Source organism: Panthera onca, chromosome E1 (genome assembly GCF_046562875.1).
Source record: "Panthera onca isolate mPanOnc1 chromosome E1, mPanOnc1 haplotype 2, whole genome shotgun sequence".
Classification (NCBI taxonomy): domain Eukaryota; kingdom Metazoa; phylum Chordata; class Mammalia; order Carnivora; family Felidae; genus Panthera; species Panthera onca.
The window spans coordinates 13,231,062-13,244,821 of record NC_138352.1 but is presented as its reverse complement, the minus strand read 5'-3'; the positions used below and the strand labels follow the sequence as shown (position 1 = coordinate 13,244,821).

General features: G+C 62.9%; 1 protein-coding gene across 9 annotated transcripts in view; it reads left to right on the top strand.

Moving 5' to 3' along the window:
- The window catches only part of RBFOX3 (RNA binding fox-1 homolog 3), a 456,714-nt gene that overhangs the window by 370,994 nt on the left and 71,960 nt on the right, over positions 1–13,760 (top strand). The window contains exon 1 of one of the 9 annotated variants that reach the window (XM_060645208.3): positions 5,783–6,075. The exons of 4 other annotated variants lie outside the window; for them this stretch is intronic. In XM_060645208.3, coding sequence (XP_060501191.1) covers positions 5,971–6,075 — 105 coding nt within the window. In that variant the 5' untranslated portion in view covers positions 5,783–5,970. Of the gene's footprint in view, positions 1–5,782; positions 6,076–13,760 lie in introns of those variants that run through there. 4 more of the 9 variants (XM_060645211.3, XM_060645207.3, XM_060645209.3 and 1 more) reach the window with 4 other exon arrangements.

Sequence of the window (13,760 nt, the reverse complement as noted above, 5' to 3'; positions counted from 1 at the left end):
TCCCCTGAATGGTGGCTTGGCCACAGCTGGCACCATAGAGCACAGGTCTGTTTCTCCCGAGCTCTCTCAGCCTGTTCTGCCTCCTTGCCAGGAGCTCATGGCCCAGATGCAGCAGGAGCCTGCAAAGAGCTTCTCAGAGCTGCAGCTGCCGAGGCCTCTTACCCACCAAGCCCCAAGGTAGAGCTTCACAGCACTGGCTGCTTTCAGATGTTCTCGTTGCTCTGTGATGAGCTCTCTCCCCCGCTCCAGAAGAGGAGAAGGCAGAAGTCCTGGGGGCTCATTCAAAATAAATAAAGCTTGGCAATAGTCCTGAGTGGAAAGAGCAGAGCCGCACGGCACCCACAGCCCCTTCTCTGAGCGCGTTCCTCTGGCTCCCGGGCCCCGAGGGGAGGGGAACTTGCCAAAGAAAGATGTGCTTATAACCGCAACCCCGTGCAACTTCTGGCTTTGCCTGTATATCTCGAGTGTGCCCTTTGCTTTCAGTCTTCCTATATTTATTCTGTTTAATTTTGCCGGGACAGGGTTGTAAGTGAGACGATGGGCAAGCGCCTCTTAATTAAACAGATAAATAAACTTCCTTTGCACGCCGGTTTCTACTCTCGCTGCAGTCTGCTGGGACCAGGGGGGACGGCACCAGTGGGTGTGAAGGGGGTGCTGCTGGGCTGGAAGGTGGGTGCTGGCCCTGGCAGCCCGGAGCGGGCCTGGCCTGGCTTCCCCTCTGCATTGCCGAATGCTCCGTGGCTCAGGGGTGTGGAGGGGCCCACGGGCGGGGAGCATCCCCAGCAACCCCTGCTCGCAGGCCTGGCTGCAAAGGGGAGGCTCTGGCTGGTGTGAGTGGGCCCTCTGCTGGACACCTCCAGTGTGGCCTCGTCAGCCAGGGCAGCTCACTCCCAACCTGGCCAGGAGCAGTCCCCTTAGTCACAGGGGCTGACCACCCCCCCGCCCCAGTTCTTCTGCTCTTCTGGGTGAATGGGACACATGGACGAGGCAGAAAATGCTCCCCCCATCCCAAAGTAAGGAAGCAAGCCGTCACCTTTGGGGATCTGAGGGCTTCCCACATTTTACCTGAAGACAAAGGGCCTCCTGTCCTCAACCTGACATCTCCCCAGTGGTGTCTGTTGGAGGCGCCCCCAGCAGCCGGGGGCTTTCCCCTGACTCCAGTCCAGTTCCCTCAGCCTTGGAATTGGGGTGTGATCCCCCTGGAAGAGCGCTCAGCTGGTTGGTTCCCATGCAAGAGGCTTCTTGGGTCACCCCACCCTCCCTCGCACCCACAACGCTCCCTGAGCCATGCCCACCGGAGCCCACCCTACCGGGGAGACGCCACGTACGATTCTGCTGCTCCCGCCTCCTCGCCCCCACCTCCAGTGCTCATGCCCAAGCCTGTGCCAAATACCCCGAAGTTGGGGCAGGGAGATCTGGCTCTGCTAGAGCACGGAGCACGCTGTCTCTGTCGATTATGGCCCCGCTGCAACCGGAGACGGTGAGCTCACCCCTTGTCCTGGCACGCCTTTGCCAAGCTCCAGGCTGTCCTCCCGGCATAGGTGACGGCCGAGGACGCCAGCCTGGGCACTCAGAAGGGGAGAGAGGGGCAGGCCCATAGTAACGCAGCCCCCTACCCAACCTCCCTTAAAGGGATTGTGGGACTTCTCGTTTCCTGCTGGGACGTGCCTGACGGATGGCCCTGGGAATTTCCAAAGGATGGGACAAGCGTCACGGGCAGCACTGCACCAGATCATTTGACCACAGAGTCGTGCCCACCTTTTGTTAGAAACACGGGCCATCTTGGATTCTTTTTTGGCGTACCCTTCCCCAGGGAGACTCCCAAGTCCCCATGTCACAGAGGTGCACACCAAAGAGACTGAGGGTGTTTGCAAGGCTATGTGGGCCTGGGTCTCCCAGAAAGTGCGGGAAAGACAGGAGGGCTTCCTCCAGGGAAGGTGACATGGGGTGGGGGGTGGGGTAGGAAGGAGCCAGGAGATCTCCAAAGCCTTGGAACCATCCGGACCTTTTGAGGTGCCTCCTTGCCTGATATTTATAGTGGTGCCCAGGAGCGCAGAAATAATTACAGTTCAGTTCCTGCCTCCCTAACAAGGGCTTTCTCAGATTCAGGGCGAATGGGATATTTTTTTCCTTGGCTTTTTTTTTAAAGTAGTGAATATTAGCACTGGATTGACAGCCTTTCCCAGCGCGCAGCCTCCCTTCACCCCAGAAGCGGGGGTAGCAGAGCCCCGGGGCCCCGGGCCTCGCCAACCCACCACTCAGGAGGCATCGGGGGCTCTGGAAGGCTGGGAGGAGTTCAGTCCAACTGAACAGTGTTGCACGTCACTGTCTAGGCCCCGGAGGAGGGCAGGGTTCCTGACCGTCGGGATGGCACAGACTCAGACTCAGAGTCACCATAAATGTGTTCTGTGCCACTGGGGTGCTCCCAGGAGCACTGCTGGAGGAGCACAGGCCACTCTCCTCCTTTCTCCCCCAGCCTGTGGAGAAAACATGGTCTCGCCAACCCCAGGGGCTCTGGTTTCTTGTAACAGCTTCACCCAGGCTTCTCAGGGCCTGTGTTTCCAAGCCCCTGTGGCCACCGTGGCCCACTCAGCATCAGGATAAGCCTTGAGGTGGGGGTGACAGGGCAGGGACAACGGCACTCATCCCTGCCAGGTGCCATTCCAGGCATTGGGGCGATGCTGTGACCCAGCCAGCAAATTTCCTGTTCTCCTGACCCTCAACTCTTGAGGGGGAGACCAGATGGGCTAAATATTCAGCGGCCTGACCGCCCCCCACAAAGACAACGCCCAGTGGACAGAGGCCTGTCTCAGTTTGTCAGCTAATAACTGGCTCAAAGTGGAAGCCACAAGCCCACGGCACAGCTCAAGAGGTGGTGGGCACACCAGCCCCCTGTCCTGAGGAATAAGCCGGACACACAGCGTTGTTCGAATCCTTCTTCTGGAGGTTTTTAAGATTCTGTTTTGCTGTTCTCGGTCTCCCTGGAGCCCGGGTGTGATTAGCTGGCTGATGGAGGCAGGTGTCCAGACATGCTCCCGGGGCCTGACGCTCTCTGGAGGTGAGGCTTGAAGCCAGGTGGCTGGGCTGAAAGGCCCCGCAGATGACCAGGTGCAAGAGTGCCCAAAACCATCCCAGCGCCACGGCGGGCATTCGTGGGGCCAACCGCTGAGCTCAGGGGTCCCTCTAGGTAAAACTTCCCTGACCCAACCCCAAGTCTAAGCTCACCCCAGACCTGAGCTGCCACTATCCTGGGCTGTCACAGGTCTTAAGCCCAATAAGCTGTGGTCTTGGCTTGCTTTCCCCACCAGACGGTACACTCACTCCTGGGCAGAGAATTTTGGTTCTGTAGCTCCAGCGCCTGGCGCAATGCCTGTCTGCACATAGTGGGTTCTCGATAAGGAAAAGCAGGAGAGGCAGCCCACAAACGGTGCCTCCTATGTGTTGGGCAATGATTAGGACACACTCTCAAATCCTCAGTGGGGAGGGAGAAAGCCTCGATCTCAGTGGATGCTTGGTAACAAAGGCAAATGAACGAGTGAATGATTCCCATGGAGAGTGGACGTGGAGCCCAGGGCTGGGGGGTGAATGCCACACAGATGCCCCAGATTCCTGAATGTCCTCCAGGGAACGAGCCGCTTGGGAGGCGACAACAGGAGAGAGGGGAGTCTCCTGAAACAGGAGGGCAGGACAGCAGGACTTGGGAGGCAAGAGGCCCGCAGGGCCGCCCCTGCTCTTGCAGCCAGGGCCACTCTGGGGTGCCAGCCTCCACAGGACAGCCCTCTACCAGGTGTCCCCTCGCAAATGCTATACCCGGCCAGGTCCCCTCCCTCAGATGCCCCAGACCTCTGCACCAGCCAGGTGTCTCAGGCCGTTGGGGAGCCTCGTCCGGGAGACAAGCCAATAACCATCCAGCCCAAAGGCAGGGGGCTACCTCTGCAAGTCCACAGCCACGCCTGCGAACCCCACCCGTGGGAGGATCACGGAGTAGGACTCCGGAAAAGGGTCAGGCAAGCGCAACTGCTTGGCGGGGGCCGGCTCTCCCCACGGCAGTCCCTTCCTCTCTGCCCCTTCTGCTATCTGCCTGCCTTCCAGGCTCTGTACCCCTTTCCTTCTAAGGAAGGGACTGTGCAGGCTGCTTTGAGACATGAGGTATCCAAGGGGCACACATCTGCCTGCCTTGTTCAAGCCGAGCTTGCACCAGACAGTGCCTGGAGGGAGCCCATCCTCAGCCCATCCTTGTCCCCTCCTCCCTGCTTCCTCCTAAGTGACCCTCATGGACATGTCCTGCAGTGAGCACCCTAAGACGTGTCCTCGGACATCATCCACCCAACCTCTAGGGCAGGTGCGGAAATGCAAGCCCAGAGAGGACAAGCGACTTCCCTGAAGTCACAGAGCGTGCGAAGGGGCCTCCGTTTGCTTCTCAGGCTGGTGGTCATCCCATCCCAGGGTGGTCCTGGCCCTTCCTCTCTCCAGAGTAGGGGCTCGCTCTCAGAAGTGAAAGGGAATCACGGGTGCCTTTGGGTAAGACAGGTGAGTCCAGAATTGGTGCTGGATATTTGGGATTCTCCCCTTGCCCAGGGGAGCATGCGTAAGTGGGACAGGTGGTTAGTCAGGTATATCTCCCTGCCGTCTCGACCTCGAACGGTGGCAAGGAGCAGAGGGTCCCTCACGGCCAGGTTCACCTGTGGCTTGTCCTGGTTAACTGAGCCTGGCCAGGGGCATCTGTCCAGCGTAAACGTGTGGCAGGCCCGCGGGGGTGTGTGTGGCTGGTGAACTACAGATTTATGTGCACACACGCGCGCACACACACACACACACACACACACACACACACACCTGTGACAGGGATGCTGCAGGGGACAATCAGGACCCGTGCCAGGCAGGGACTGGGTTCAGAGGTGGGTACATGTGCTCTCTTGCTGCATTGTGCGTGCACACCAAGTCCAGTGGGTTTGGGGATGGGGAGGGAAGGATGCGTTGTGAACAGTGCCCCTTGCCCCCCCCCCCCCATTAAATATCCACGAGACCATGTGCCTGTGGCAGGCCTACGGTGTAAACGGGGTCTGGGGGCCAAGGGGAGGGCGGGAGAAGCCCCCTGGGGCTCCAGCTGGGTTTCCAAGCTCTGGGCAGCCGAGAAGCGTTCCCCGCTCGCTCGGAAGCCTCTGCGTAGATGCCCTCATTACATCACCGACATCCCCGCCACGGAGCCGGCCTCGCTTATGAGAGGCGCCTCTCTGAACACCAAGCAGGACGAAGCGCCTTCCGGTCGGGCCGCAGAGCCGCTCCTGTCCGCAGCGGCCGGCGGACACAGCGAGGCCGGAGGGAGATTCCAGACCCCGACCCCGCGGCGGGGGTGGGGGGGGAGGGGGGGCGGGGGGAGAGTGGGCGGCCGCCGGATTCGCGGAGGAGGAGGGCCGCGGAGGGGCCCGGGGGGGAGGGCGCCGGCGGGCGAGGGGTTAAGTGTGGGATCAGCTGTCGCGCCGTCGTTCCGGATTCTCTTCCCTCGGTGCGGGGCTCTGTTTGATGTTGGAGTACGCCAGGGGCTCCCCCTCCCACCGCTACACACGCGCGCACACGCGCGCACTCACACGCACACGCGCCACTCTTTGCAGACAGGGCTCCGGTGGCTCCAAAGTGACGGGCGCCCGCTCCCCCGCTGCCCTCACCCCTTCTCTCGCGCACACAGCCTACCGGGCCGTGTTCTCGCGCGCGCTCTCCCCAGCACCCCCGCCCGGGCAGGGGAGCACCGGGCAGTAGCGCGCCGCTCGCCGTCCATGCCTCCCTCTTGAGGAGCGCCGCGCGGGGGAGGGGAGGGCCGAGGAGGAAGAGGAGGAGGAGGAGGAGGAGGAGGAGACCGAGAGGGCGCCCGGGAGGCTGGGCGCGCGCACACACCGAGGGACGCGCGGAGGGTGCGAGCCGCGCAGCGAGCGCAGAGCTGCCTCCGGCCGCCGGGCGCCCCCCTGCCGCCCCATGCTGTGCTCCATGGCGAACTCGGGCTGCCTCCTGCTGTCCAACTCCGGCAGCATGCTCCCGCACTCCGTGCCCTGCCCGCCCGCCTTCCTCTACCTCCAACAGGTAAGCTGCCCCCGGCCCGGCGCGGCCCCCCGCCCGGCGCACGTGCGCCCCGCGCCGCCGCCCACCCCGCGCTCGGCCGCCTCCGCGCCGCCGCCGGGGCCCCGCTGCGCTCCCCGCGTCATGGCGCCGGGGCCCGGCGGGGGGAGCGGCGGCCGAGCGCGGGGTCGCCCGGGGCGCGCGCGGCGCCGGGCGGGGGGCCGGAGTTTGGGGCGTCGCTCGCAACTTTTCCGAAGGCGCGGGAGGGGGCGGCGGGCGGAGTCTCGGGGGAAGCCGGAGGGGAGGGGGCGGGGGTTCTCGTCGCCGCGGTCACTTTGGGGAACTTCGCGCCGGGCCGCGGGGGGCGCGAGGGCGGGGGGGCGGGGGACCCCCCCCCCCCCGTCTCCCCGGCCGCGTCGGGAAAGCCGGGGGGCCGCGCGGAGGCGGGGGCGGCGGGGGCGACGGCGGGGGCGCCGAGCTCTGCTGCAGCGGGGAGCGCGAGCGGGCCTCGGGGGAGACGGGCCACCCGCCTGGTGGGGCCGGCGAGGGAGGCCCGGGAGCTCCGGCCGGGGAGGGGGCTGGGGCCAGACTTTTGCAATCTGCTGGGCTGCGCAGGAAGCTCCGGCTGGTGAGGGGGGCAGAAAGCCAGAGCGACTCTGAGCCCCCAAAATCCCCCAGGACGCTCCAGGGGAGGTGAGCGCAGAGCATCAGCTTACTGCCTGCCCGCCTGCCCGCCTGCCGTGGTGTGCCGGGGCGGGGGGTCCTGCGATCCCACCCAATGCGGAATCGGTGCGGTCCCAGGCCTGCATTGGAGACGGAGAGGGGCCTTCCTCGCCTCCCCCAGGCCCCTTGGTCTCTCCGGGCTGCTGTTCCCAGTCCCAGCCCAGCCAGAGCCGACTGGGGGCTGCAGTAGCCTGCCTCACCCACCGTGGCCGCCCACACCTCGGGGCCTGTCCTTCCTCCTGGCACTGTGGGGCTGCCTTTTTTATCTGTAGCACCCTGAACCTCTGCTTGGGCCTGCAGGGGTGGGGGCGGCTGCCTGCTCGAAGAGGCCTGGGGCTTGAAGGGAGAAGCCCGGTGAGGCCTGGAGAGCTTCGGGCTGGCTGTCCTGGGGCCTGCACAACCCAGCGGGAGGGCTCCCTTAGGACCAGGTGTGCACCTTGGGCTGGGTGTGGAGGTGGGAGGCAGAAGGTAGTGGGTGTCATGGCAATGCTGATGGTCAGGGTCAGGCCAGGCCTAATAGCCTGAAGCGACCATGGACCCCCGCCGTCTCTCCCATGTATCATTTGAAGAGAGGAGCCCAGAAGTGTGTGTTTCTTGGAGACGATGTCAGGCTCCAGGTGGAGCTGGGCCTTTGGATGGTGGGTTCTTGTCTTTTTGTGCCCCTTGGGCTCTCCAGAGAGCCAAGAAAGAAGGGACCATGGCAGGTGGCTCAGGAGGAGCCGTGGACACAGCAGGCAGAGACGGGGCCCTCAGAGCTGAGCCAGGTCGGTCAGCCCCTGGACTGCTGGGTACTCAGGTCAGCCCCTTACTAGGATCTGCGCAGTGGGGATCGCCCAACACGTCGGCAACTGCAGAGGAAGGGCCGGGGGACTGCCTGAAGGTGAGGAGCAAAGGGCAGCCGGAGCGGCCTGGGATCCAGAGACCCTGGCCCTCGATCCCACCCTCCATAGGACCACCTGTGACATCTGGGCAGTCCTGGGCACAGCTCAATAGCCACAAAAACTGCTGAGGGGACCCCTCTGCCCCCAGGCAGGCAGGTGTCCAAGCCCGAGCCGTGGCCGACTCCCGAAATTCTCCATCATCACGTGAGTTGCACGCAGTCAGGGTGGGCCCGGGAGGTCAGCCTTCCAGGGCATCCCAAATTTCCATGAGTACAGCAATCGCTTGGGGATCTCTGGGGTGGGGCCCAGGAATCTGCATTTCTAACAAGCTCACAGGTGAAGTCACGGGGCAGACCACTCAGGTAGCAAACATCTGTAGCACCCTCCCCGGCCACCGGAACGTATGCCCTGGGCTGCTAGAAGAGACTCCAGCCCCCTCTGCAGACAGTAGGATTGGAGGCTATTCCAGGGCTTATTGGCTGTGTCAATAAGCAAGTCAGGTCCCCTCTCTGAACCTCAGGATCTTCCTCGGAGAAAGCGTCCTGTCCTCCCAGGCTGAATGGGAGGGTTGAGTTGGGATGAAGTACCAGCCAGCCTCTGGAAAATGCCAGATGTTGGCATCATCTTGATGGAGTCAGACGTGTGCTCATAGTTGGGGTGAACGTGCCAGCAGGACCGGTGAGGAAGGCACTCTGATTCTTCTAGGGCTGGGTGACTGCGTCCCCACCTAACGGCATTTGGAACTTTCTGTAGGGGCGGCGGGAAAGCAAGAAGATGCCGATGAGCCGTAGCCATTCCGAGTGGGTGTCAGCCATGAGCAGAATTGCTTCTGGGAAAGCCAGAGCGTGCCCACTGGGGCCAAGCTCCGAAGTACCCTGTTGCCTACGAGGCATTTCCGCAGCGGGTGGCCGTGTGTCTCCGTGGGCCGGGGAAGATCTTAATGCAGCCGTTTCCGGGCTGTCTTTGGGGGCACACGTTAATAGGAGCTCACGCAGGTCTGGTGGTCCAGGACCAATGCAAGACAAAAAATGACGCTTAGTTGGAGACCCTGCTTGTCCCAATCCACGTTGGGAGTGAGACAGAGCCTCCTGTGTCCCCTGGAAGTGGAGGCCATGTGAGGAGGGGGCCTGGGGCGGCCCCTGGCCGGGCGGCCCCTGACCGGGTGTCCAGGATCCAAGCTTGCCTCCCCCGCAGCCCCACCGAGGAGTTGCAGGTCTGCATGAGTGAGCCTTGGTGCCGCATGTAGGCTGTGTGTTCAGTCTCGGCAGCACGTTTGATAACAGGAGCAGGAGCAAATATGTGAAATCAAGCAAGACAAGAGACGTGGTTTGCGGCGCATTAAGATACAGCATTTAAACAGGCGAGCGTTGGAAACATACCGTCTTTCAAACTTGAAATTAGAACGTAAAACCTCAACCAGCAGAATGCCGTTCTCTGTTAACGTGGCAAGCTCTTCCTGCTGCACGGGCTGGACCCCAAGTGTGCAGAGGACGGGCCGCGTCCCCTCTGGGACGCAGTGACTCCGTAATTCATTAGAGATGCTCGTTGCCGGGCATCCTTTCTCGCAGCGTCTCGGTGGTGCTGATGTTTATTTGTCAGAGTTCCGACTGTCTGCTGGACAAACTTCAGGTCCCCCAGCACCGGGAGAAACCCGGCTGCAGCTGGGCTCTGGCATTCGCTAAGAGCCTAGCCTAGCAGCCCCGGGCAGCGGTTGTGTCCCCACCTGCCCCGCCCGCCGCTGGGCCCTCGATTTCCCACGGGGCGGCCCAGAGCCCTGGTCCCCCTACATCTGGCCCCACCTAGGGATCCTGGGGTGCTGTCATCTGTGGTGCATTGCGGCCAGCCCGGCAAGGGGTGAGGTCAATACCGGTCACCTTTCAGAGCAAGAAGGAGCTCGTCTAGAAATCTAGAACATCAGCAACACTCCCTGTGAGGCCCTTGTCTGGGCTCTAGTAGAAGAAAGTTGTAAAGAATGGGGGGGGGGGGACCCCTGTGCCACAAAATGGGATTTTGTCACAGTAATTACTTCTTACTAAGCTGCAGTGCCCTATAGAGGAATCTCATCACCATATCCGATTGCAAAGCCGGGAACTCGCTCTGGGGGAGAGATACAGGCGCCTTAAGTTTCGTAGGAGGGAGCGCCGGTGACGGAGAGGAGGGGCCGTGCCGGCAGGATGCTGGCCGGTCCCACGGACAGCAGCCCCTGGAGACCGCGAGCACTGGGGCCTTCCTGCGGGCCGCGTTTGGAGCTCTGTTGATCTCATCATCCTTCTGTTCTTAATCAAGATGAAATCACAGATGGCCTTGCGTGCCCTCGACAACACTGGCAATCACCGGAAGTTTCCGTGGAGGATGTGGCGTTTCCACGCAGCTTCCAGCGTGAGGCGGGCCGCGTCTTGGTGTTGTTGACAAGACGCGTTCTCTCGGGGTGTGGAACCCAAAGACTTCTAGAGGGGGGGTGGTCAGGGAATCCTGGGGTCTATTTGAGATTCATTAGGAAGCTCTTCTATTAATAATCAACGGGGGGGGGGGGGGGGGTAGCGGACCCGCTAACGCAGGAACTCTTAGTAGGTTTAATTACCGTAGCAAAGGGGACGCCCCTTCTGACACCGTCCGAGCACGCCTGACGGCTGTCTCCGTTCCCTGGGCAGTTGGCCTATCGCCTTGGTGTGATTCCAGGAACCCCCGTCTGAGACACGTTTGCTCCAGGTGGCAGAACGTGCCCGTGGGTACGCCCCGGCCAACGGGAGGGGCAGGCACCGAACAGAAGCGTGTCCGCGTCTTGGGCAAGGCACGCGATCCACGTCTGCTCTGTTGCTGTCCCCTGGTCGCGGTGTCTGTGGCTTCTTACCCGCTTTTCCCTCTGGCGGCTCACATTTGTTGTGGAGTCTGCTGAGCGTACGTGCGCGTTTTACAGTTGGGGAAACTGAGGCACGTAGAGGCCAGGTGACGTGCTGACTCATAAAGCCACCGGCCAGCAGAGCCTGGCTTCGACCCCAGAAGCCTCGGGCTGTGGGGGGTATCGAGGACCGAGGAGGTCCTGCCCTCTGACCGCTTCCTGGCCACGCGCGAGACAGAAGTGACCCGACGGGAGCCCTCACACGGCCTGAGCTCTCATCTTGCCCACAGACTTGTCGCCAGCAGCGTTCCGGAGGTTCCCGTTGGGTTGGGGAGAGCGGACGTGGCCTGCCTCGTTGCATCTTGCTCTGCGGGCACGCGGGTTTCTCCGAAGAGCATTGAGTGGGGAGCTCTGTGCGCTGGGCGGATGATGGGCACAGGAGCCGGGCGGGCAGGTCCAGCCCTGGGCACAGGTGGAAGGCGCTCCACGGAGGAGAGGCCGGGTGCTGGGCGTTCAGACCCAGCGGAGCACGAAGTCTGTGCAGAGCGGCCGCGGACCCCCTACTGCCCTGCGCGGCGCCTCTGCCCAGAGGTGGGGGCGCGTGGGGCATCATGCAAGCCAGCGTGTCGCGATGTGGACAGACATTCGTGTCTCGGGGCCCGGAGGGCTGGGGGTGGTCCCGGAAGCAGGTGGGGAGTGGCCGACCCTTCTCGGGACAGCGTTTGCGGGATTTTCCAATTCCATCAAGGAGGCCTGCGCCCGTCTCTCACAGCTACGGCGGGAGACTGAGGTTCAAATGACATTACCCTGTTTCCCGGAATCAGAAGTGAAGGGTTGGCTTGGCCATCATCCTCCCTGCCTTTGGGGACCCCTAGTGAGTCTGAAGAGCGGGTCCCCCCTGTACTGAGGTTCCAGGTCCTTATCGAGTACAGAGAAGCCACGTGCTGATGGCCCCACACCAGGACCCGAGTTTGTGGGCTTTCCCGGCCCGTCTGGCTGGCAGGGCCGGGGAGCAAGCATGGTGGGGCACGGGGCTAAGCAGGCCGCAGCGGGCGTGCTGGGAGGTCAGCAGAGGGCAGGGAAGGACACTGCAGCAGGGCCGACTCTGCCCGCGGCCTGTCCCCTCCCCTGGCATGGCCCAGAGCCTGTGCCCACGACACCGGCCGGGCAGGTGCTGAGCCATAGAGCTTGGGAATCACATGTGGCCGCCGTCCTTGCAGGAGGTGAGGCTGAGGTCCAGGCCCACATGCTCTCTGGTCCTGGGGACAGTCACCTGAAGGTGGCTCAGAGTGGAATGTGGGGCTCCAGGGAGACAGCAGGAGCCCGCAGCGCCTCAGGCCAGCCCCGGGACGGGGCCTGCGGGCCTTGACTCCTAACTCAGCCGGCAGCGGGCCTGTGGGCAGCGTCCAAAGCTCCTGGTGGTGTGGGATCAAGGGACCCTCGAGGGCCTCTGTGACCAGGGGGTTGATTCTAACCCAGGTGCCAAGAAGCGGCAGCTGCCGACAGGGCTCCCTTACTCCCCAAGGCCAGGGCTTGACCAGCCGACCCAGGCCTCTGGGGTCCCCGCCTGCCATCGGCCTCTGTCCTCCTAGCCCCTCTCTCCGTGCTTACTGACTGGTCTCCAGCCTTTGCCATCCGCCTTCGTGTCCGTTCTCGCTTCCAGAATTTTCCATGCTTCTGAGCCTCTCCCCCTTCTTCCTTCCCGGCCTACTTCCTCTCCCTTCCCATATTCGTTTTCCCTGTTTCTCCCCTTCACCCGTGTCTTCTTCCCCCAGGGGATTCTCACCCCCTCCCATCTTCTGAACCCTGGCCAGCCTGCATGACCCCCTCCAGGCCCCGCCATAGCCTGCCGGCCCACGGGCAGATCGCTACCTGGTTCCATCAGGGGCTGTGCAGCCTGGAGCCACACTGGCTGCGGGCTTCTGTGTCGCCAGTGCGGCAGGTGTGGTCGGTGGTGTCTGGGTGCCCGGGGAGAGCGAGCCTGGTTCTGGAAGGAGGCCCGCTGGGGCTGCAGCCGGGGGGCTCACGGGAGGCCTGGGGAGGCTCTGGGGCCAGCCGGGCCCAGCCCACCTGCGGCAGCCTCGAGAGGCAGTGGAAGCAAGTCCTGTCCTCCCCCAGGTTAGGAGCTCCGAGGGGCCATCAAGGTCTTTGTAGCTTCTGGGCCCCTGAGCAGCTCAGAGTCGGCAGAGGAGGGGGAGGGCGGCACCCCCAGGGCGTCCACGAATTATCCACAGGGCAGCTGTTGGTACCAGGCGCTACAGTAGGGCCCTGGGGGGAGAGTTGGAAACAAAGCCCCCCGCCCCCAGTCCTGTGCCCCCTGGGGTCACAGGCTCGACTCAGTCACAACAGATGAGTTCTAAGAGTGGCAAGCACGTGTCCCCCCGAACGTGGCCACGAGGGCACGTGCGGGGTCCACCCCGGTGGGCAGAGAAGGGGCCAGCCGACGTCTTCCCTGCCAGGCCCAGGCGTCTGTGTCTCGAAGGTGGGATTTTACTTTCTCTTTCCTTCCCCTCCGGAGGGCTGTGGGGGCTGCAGAGACTCCCGCTTCTTGCCCCCCTCCCGGTCCATACCTGCCCCATCGTCACCAACCCAGGCATGCTGTCCAGCCTCTTAGTCACCCCGAGGAGGCGGCTTCAGTGTGTCCGGTGGGCAGGCGTGCGGGCGCAGGTATCAGACCGCAGTGCTCGTGTGCGGCGTGCATGGGAGCGTGTGGTCGTAGGCAGGCGTTGAGAAGGCAGAAGGAAGCCGCTGTGACGATGAAAACTGCCCCTTCTCTGCCCCACCGCGGGGAACCTACCACCCAGCGTTTGGGGGCGTTCCGGAGGGAAGTTCCCCTCGTCCCTCTGCCTCCACGCTGGGCCACCTGGCTGGGAGAGGGGCCCTGCTCCCTCGTTCCTCGGTGGCTTCCTTTGTTCTCCTGCTTCTCTTGGTGGAGATGAGCAGGTCGGGAATTCAGAAGGAACTTGAGCAAGCTGTTAAGGTGAACCGAAAGGAAGCAAGCAAAAGAAACACGCAAGTTCCTGAGCCCCTGAGCGAATGCATCACCCTGGCGATGCATCTGGGGTCGGGGAGTCACTAAGACGTCATTGAGGCCAACCCCTTCCCTCCGGTTCAGCTTCCGCATGTGGTGGGTGCAAATCTCGGACTGTGTATGAGGAGGGGAGGTCCCACGACCTCTAGTGTCCCACTAGACGGGGAGCCAAGCGAGAACTCACTGCCGTCGCCAGCCACACGGGGAAGTGCCGGGGTAAAGCCTGGAGTAGAAA